General features: G+C 43.1%; 1 protein-coding gene across 1 annotated transcript; it reads right to left on the bottom strand.

The window, feature by feature from the left end:
* Window positions 1–2,980: 2,980 nt before the first annotated feature.
* Window positions 2,981–6,823, bottom strand: LOC306912692 (uncharacterized protein). Its single transcript, XM_079489100.1, has 2 exons — window positions 6,605–6,823; window positions 2,981–4,650 (listed from the first exon to the last, which is right to left on the bottom strand). The coding sequence occupies exons 1-2, from the start codon at window positions 6,669–6,671 to the stop codon at window positions 3,800–3,802; spliced, it is 918 nt and encodes a 305-aa protein (XP_079345226.1). The 5' UTR covers window positions 6,672–6,823; the 3' UTR covers window positions 2,981–3,799.
* Window positions 6,824–7,828: the final 1,005 nt, after the last annotated feature.

The raw sequence follows: 7,828 nt of genomic DNA on the forward strand, positions 1-7,828 counted from the left end.
TCTCTTATGATGGCTCGCTGTAGTGTCTGTGACTGTCTGTGTGCAGTCTGATTTGTGGTGTGTGTGTGTGTGTGTGTGTGGGGGGGGTAGTTTTGTGTGAGTTTTAAGTTTTAAGCAGCAGCACCATTTAATTTATTTAATTAGCAAAAGATCATTCACTCTCATCTCATAGATAGGCATATAATTTATATAGATATTCTCACTAGGGAGGACATTCATAGTTGGGGTGGTGCACTGTCTGACGGGGAGTGGAATGATACGATAGATATCGTTCAAATGGCAGTTTAATAAAAGACAATATTTACACTAACATGACAGACTCAGTCAAGGTTTAGATTAAAGTCGAATGCAATGATGCAGGAAAGCAATACCTTTGCATGCAAAAAAAACATGTCAAGTAATAGACAGGGTTCGGAAGTAACGGATTACATGTAAAAAAAAAAAACGAATGGTTCAAGCCCATTAATTAAGATTCGAGTGCCAACCCTAACGAGCGAACATTCGAACCTTGAATGTTTGGGGACAGCCTTACCTGACAGTTATCGACCGTTCTCTCTGCATTGAATCGGCGAAATCATCCTTTGAATAGGGCCAGTATGGCCATACTGGCATACTCACCCTTGGCTGAACATAGCCTGGTCAAGGACTCCCCCTGCTGAACGTGTAATTTCCAACCGAAGGTGCTGATAACGGATGATTTTGCCGATTTAATACAGAGATACAGGTCGAATGGGGTGGTGTGGAGCGCTCAGACGCGGGGACACGGGTGGCCGTGGGTAGTGAGAGTCTGACGGGGAGTGGAATGATACGATAGATACCGTTCAAATGGCACACCAGTAGGCTATGCATTGCTCGCTATATGATGCGGCCATAACCATAACTCTACGGATATAATTAACACGCAGCGGGGTAAAATCAACTCCCAACGGCTTCTGAGTTGACCAGTGTGGTCGTGGTATCAAGATCATTTCAAACAACATACAACCAAAGCGTTGATTTCTAAATGCAAACGGATTCAGTCCGTGATTAATTACAGCTGTGGATCGCATCGCGCATTGCAAAGTCAAACTCGTCCGCTCAATCGCGCATATAACAATTGCGCTAGCAAGCTCATGTGTGTGCCTCTGTCAGTCTGTCTGTCTGTCTGTCTGTCTCCGCACTCTGTCATGTGAGAACGTGAAGAAGAGGCCTACCAATTTGTACAGCATACCTTTGGCTGTATACAAACTATACATACATATTCTTTATATTTGTATATGTATTATAATATTAGGGGTTATTAATATAATGATTAGGAATGAATTTGCCTTTTGTGTGAACTGTATAGTCACATCTCTTATTGACCTGCATGGTGCAAATCTATTGCAGGTCTATCATTCAGCATCAGAATTTCTCTTGCAGTTTAAAGCAAATTATGGTAAAGGTTTGAGAACCACTGGTCTAATGCATTTAAAACAGGGGTGTTTCCCCACATGGAAAGGAAATATATATGAACATATACATGACAATATACGAATATAGCCTATGCAGAATATATCCTGCATATAGGCTATGCCATATCCAGGTTAATAATATGTGCATATACAGTATGTGGATTTATAAAAGCATTTGTCATATAAAGCTCATATAATCATACATACATGTTCATATATTGTAGGATTTATTTTCTAGGTTGGAATGTCTGTATTCCTCTAAATCGATGTTAAAAAAAGGCCAAATCGACATTAAAATGGCCAAATCTTTTGCCGTTTTTGCTGAACGCATCATGACACTAAGGTCTCACTCTTGCCATTTGCTGAAACCTGGCAGCCCTGGCCAGAGGTCAGCTGTCACACACACACACACACACACACACACACACACACACACACACACACACACACACACACACACACACACACACACACACACACACACACACACACACACACACACACACACACACACACACAGTTTAATTTAAACCAGAAAAAGTGCCCCTCGGGCACAGGTCTCCACCAGGTTAGGATTTTTTGTTTTTTCAGTCAAGTGGCATTTCTTCCTCAGCATATAGTGGTTTCACTGCAATCGGACGCTGCGTTAATGATTTGCGGCATTTTGTACAAAATGGGCCACTCCTCAAAACTTTGAAAGACAATCTTAGCCAATGAGGATGGAATATGAGAAATCAAACAGATCCTTGTTGATTACATGACTACAGAAATCATGTAATCAACATCTAAAGGAGTAATGTGTTTTACATAAGTTGGCCTCCTGGTGGGGCTATAAGAGCAGATGTGAAAAATACAGGGCAAAGGTTTTTCCTTGGCCACTAGGGAGTGTGCATACAAAGTTTTACACTGATCGGTGCAGTTATAGTTAAAAACACAAATGTCTGGAATGTCTGTATTCCTCTAAATCGATGTTAAAAAAGGCCAAATCGACATTAAAATGGCCAAATCTTTTGGCGTTTTTGCTGAACGCATCATGACACTAAGGTCCTGGCCAGAGGTTAGCTGTCACTCACACACACACACACACACACACACACACACACACACACAAGAAAGCCGACTGTGGGAGTGACTGACCCAATAGAGAATTTCATATACATTTTTCCCGTTGACGTTAAAGACCTGTAAGCCTCGGACAAAGACAAGATAATTCTGACAAATAAAGACAATTAAAAAAAAGTTGGGTCCGAATAAATAATTAGAAAGAAGAAAAAATAGTTTTTCTTCTAATTATTTGTTCGGCCCCAAAAGAAGTGTGTTTATTGTCATGATTTGTCACCATCCGAGTCGTCTTTGTCTGAGGCTTACAGGTCTTTAAATAAATACTTTATGAAACGTCAATGGGGGAAAATGAACGTCAATGGGGGAAAATGAATGGGAGATTATCTTCTGGGCCGCTTGTCGTCGGGACTGTGACGCTCTATAGACACAAAACCAGAGCTGTATTTACTGTCTCTCCTTCAGCTAAGAACGAGGCAAGGTTGTTCTTTCTCACTGGTGGATTTATTGGCTCTCACAGATAATCCCACAACGTCAAACTATATAACAAAATAAAGCATAAAAACACAAACATTCAGATTATAGAATAAACATATACAGAAGCATTAACATATAACCGAAATAAACAATAAATGACGACAAATCACTGGCACTGCTGCATAAACCAAAGGGAATGATTTATTTAAATGCTCTCTGAAGGGATATCGCTCCGGTTCGGTCTCTATCTTTTATAGCTTTATGGTTACAACTGCTGGTCTGTGACATCACTGAGATGCATTGGCTTGCATCACCCTCTAGTGGTTATGCAGATTGCACCCACAAGTGTCAGTATAATTACCATTGGTAATTACAAATAATGACATACTCCTCACTAAATCAACAAGTGCACCCTAGACCCTAGATAATTGGAGTGGTATAAAAGGTACAATAATTGTCTCTGAGATATAGTGGAGAAAAAAATATTGAAACGTGAAAATATTCCAGTAAAAATTATAAAAACCTCAAAGTTGTATTCAAGTAGAGTCCTTGAGTACATGTACTTAATTACTTTACAACCACTGCTTTTCCACAACTACACCTGACCTTAACAAGCAAAGTTTCATCATCATTACATCATGGTTTCCATGGTAACTTTAATCCACTGCTGTCGCTGGAAGTGATGATGTAATAAAGAAAAAAGGTAATCAAGTACTTTGGGTGGTAGCCTAGAATTTACAAGGAATTCCAAGAGATCTTCGTTCTTCAGGGGGAAGATGTATTGAGGGGAGAGAGTGTGTGTGTCGTGTGCATATGTGCATGGCTGTGTGTCAGTGGCAGCTGGTCTTCTGTCTATGAGTTCTCTCATGACGTTTGAGAGTATTGCCCTGGCTGAATCGTTTACCACACTGGTGACAGTGGTAGGGCTTCTCTCCACTATGAATTCTCTCATGATTTTTGAGCACACTGTGTCTGCCAAACCGTTTCCCACACTCGTCACAGTGGTAGGGCTTCTGTCCTGTATGAATTATCTGGTGACGTTTGAGAGTACTTTTCATGCTGAACCTAGTCCCACACTGGTCACAGGCATAGGGCTTCTCTCCTGTATGAATTCTCTGGTGATCTTTGAGAGTACTTTCCAGGCGGAACCTAGTCTCACACTGGTCACAGGCATAGGGCTTCTCTCCTGTATGAATTCTCTGGTGATCTTTGAGAGTACTTTTCATGCTGAACCTAGTCTCACACTGGTCACAGGCATAGGGCTTCTCTCCTGTATGAATTCTCTGGTGACGTTTGAGAGTACTTTTCATGATGAACCTAGTCCCACACTGGTCACAGGCATAGGGCTTCTCTCCTGTATGAATTCTCTGGTGATCTTTGAGAGTACTTTTCATGCTGAACCTAGTCTCACACTGGTCACAGGCATAGGGCTTCTCTCCTGTATGAATTCTCTGGTGACGTTTGAGAGTACTTTTCATGATGAACCTAGTCCCACACTGGTCACAGGCATAGGGCTTCTCTCCTGTATGAATTCTCTGGTGACGTTTGAGATGACTGCTCTGGCTGAAGCTAGTCCCACACTGGTCACAGTGGTAGGCCTTCTCTTCTTTATGAGTTCTCTGGTGTTGGTTGAGATGTCTCTTTCTGCTGTAGACATGTTTGAGTTGGGCAGGAAAGACATCTGGGAGGGAGAATGAGGAGAGAAACATAGGCTAAATAAAATGTTTTAAAATAACATGCAAGCTGTGTTGGTATTTAGGGATGTTATTGGGTACCGCAATTCAGTTCCAAGTAGGAACCGAATTAACGCATGATTGGTACCGGGTACCCATACAAATAATTCAATTTCGGTTCTGCCTATCGGTTCCTGACAAATGCGCAGTCAAGTGCTATTTATTTAACAGCAAACTCCGGTAAAGCAAAAATGTAAAATAGCAAGGCAATGTTATAGCGATATCAAACGCCTCAAGATGAGCCTACTCGTCAAAAGCGACCCAAGCATTACAAAAACTTAATTAATTAATCAGGACGAGTACACCTGTCAACGGGATCAAATGTGTTACGTTATTTTCTACCATTTTGGAACTGAAATAGGGAACCGTTAGGAACAGTAATCGATACGCAGAACCGGATCTGGTATTGGACTCATACAAATCCTAACGATAACCATCCCTAGTTCCAAGTAGGAAGCAAAAAATAAATGTTAAGTACCGCGTACCCATAGAAATAATTGTATTAGCCACACACACACACACACACACACACACACACACACACACACACACACACACACACACACACACACACACACACACACACACACACACACACACACACACACACACACTTTAATTTAAACCAGAAAAAGTGCCCCTCGGGCACAGGTCTCCACCAGGTTAGGATTTTTTGTTTTTTCAGTCAAGTGGCATTTCTTCCTCAGCCTATAGTGGGAATATGCGGCGTGCAGTTTCACCACAATCGGACGCTGCGTTAATGATTTGTGGCATTTTGTACAAAATGGGCGGCCACTCCTGAAAACTTTGAAAGACAATCTTAGCCAATGAGGATGGAATATGAGAAATCAAACAGATCCTTGTTGATTACATGACTACAGAAATCATGTAATCAACATCTAAAAGGAGTAATGTGTTTTACATAAGTTGGCCTTCTGGTGGGGCTATAAAGAGCAGATGTGAAAAATACAGGGCAAAGGTTTTTCCTTGGCCTCTAGGGAGTGTGCATACAAAGTTTTACACTGATCGGTGCAGTTATAGTTAAAAACACAAATAGACCAGTTATAGCGCCACCATGAGGCTGATTTGAGAAGTTTCAAGTTGCATTTGAGAAGTTTCAAGTTGCATTGCTTCCTCTGCCTAGCAGGAATGTGCGTGCAAAATGTCATGGAAATCACACAATGTTCATGATTTGCAGCATTTTGCTCAAAACGGAGCACGTTGGAAGCCAATCTTAGCCAATCAGGATGGAGTATGAGAAATCAAACAGATCCTTGTTGATCACATGACTACAGAGATCATGTGTACCGATTAGCGTGACATTTTGATACAATATGAAGGAGTCATTTAAAAAAGTGTTTTGCAAAACTCTGCATCCTGGTTGTAACAATATGATTGTTAGTTGGCTACGGGTTTCCGCACGGACATGTTAGAGTGCAACACCAGGGCAGCGGATTGAACGTGCTCGAGTGACAGAAAGCCAGACTGTAAACGTGCTACGTTGTGAATAAAGTGTAAGCAGCTTGAGTAATGCTTTAACCGTCCGTTCTTGAAGTACGAGGCAAGAATGAAACACTGGTGGCGCTATAACAGGGCCATGTGAAAACTTCAGGGCAGAGGTTCAGCTCTGGCATCCAGGGAGTGTGTGTGCAGAGTTTGGCTGCGATCAAGCCAGAGATTAGCTGTTCACAGACGGACACACACAGACAGACAGAGTACAAAACACTCTCCCCATGCCTTCGGCCTGGTGGAGACAATTAACTGCAGTTTGAGTTTAGTGCTAGGACTCCTAGGAGGAAGCATTACTCCGTTACTCAACCGAGTAGCGACAACATTTGTGTACATGTGCTTTCTGTTGAAGATGAAATCAAAGTGTACAGTGACATGAAAACATGCACATACTTATTCTGTGTAACTTTATCACAGGCTGCTTCAGCATGGCTGCCTGGTATATCTGTTCCTCCGACATCTCTCTCTTAAAAAGCCCCAAATAGTTCGTCTCCTTCGGTCCACTCTGATGGTTCACGTTTGAGGTCCGCTTTTACCGTCTGGGATGTGACTTTACTCGCTGACATGTTGTGGTCTTGCCGCAGTCCTATTCTGTAACATAGCTAAGCTAATGGCCGCCGCTCTTTGTCTGTCTAAAACAGTGCAATGCATGCTGGGAAGAAGTAACTACTTTCAACAGGTCACAGTTTTGCGTGCGTGCGCGTGTGTGTGAGTGTGTTTGTGTGTGTGTATGTGCGTGCGTGCGTGCGCAGAGAGAGAGAGAGAGAGAGAGAGAAAATAACACCTCTGTGAGTCCGACGGCATGCAGGTCCGCGGACCTCTAGGGGGGCCTTTCCCTCGATCTCACATGAACAAACTGACACAGGCAATTAACCAGGATGGGCCTACTGTGATACAGCATATTTATTAGGACTAGTAACAGAAATCAGTTTTGATTAAAATTATTATTATTTTCCTCCTCCTGTCCGAGGAGGAGGGGGTGGGGGGAGGGGCTGTGCCTGGGGGGAGGGGGTGCTCCAGCCCCCTATTCCCTCAGCCATGATCATCATGACGTAAAATAGACTCTATGCCTGTTTAGTGTTTGCTCAGACACTATGATGTAAAAAATAATAACAAATATAGCTGCAAGCAGCGATAAAGCGGGACCAAGATAGAAGAAGAACAATGCGCAATAAGGACAACACGCACAAATGAGACTGACGAGCTGAGTTGTCGGTACCGGGATTTGAACTCACAACGTTGTGGACCAAAGGCGGGAGCTCTACTGACTGACCTACACAGAAACAATCAGTGACTACATTGTAAACAGTAAAACCATTCAGTGATTTGGTAACAAGAAGGTGTGTCCTCATTTTGGGCATGTCTTTATCCATTACTACAGTGTGTTTTCACGCACAGTTAAAGTGCGTGTGCGTGTGCATGCCTGCCTGCCTGCCTGCCTGCCGCCTGCCTGCCTGCCTGCCTGCCTGCCTGCCTGCCTGCCTGCCTGCCTGCCTGCGTGCGTGTGTGTGTGTGTGTGTGTGCGCGCGTGCGTGGCATGCGTGTGGCATGCGTGGCTGCATGCGTGTGTGTGTGTGCGCGTGTGCGTGGCATGCGTGGCTGCATGTGTGTGTGTGT

This window comes from Electrona antarctica (assembly GCF_951216825.1).
Source record: "Electrona antarctica genome assembly, chromosome: 20".
NCBI classification, from domain to species: Eukaryota; Metazoa; Chordata; class Actinopteri; order Myctophiformes; family Myctophidae; genus Electrona; species Electrona antarctica.

Coding starts and splice junctions, on each gene's coding strand:
- LOC306912692 (XM_079489100.1), bottom strand. CDS start 6,671: ATGTCGGAGGAACAGATATACCAGGCAGCCATGCTGAAGCAGCCTGTG. Junction 4,651..6,604: donor GATAAAGTTACACAGAATAA/GTATGTGCATGT, acceptor TCTCCCTCCCAG/ATGTCTTTCCTGCCCAACTC.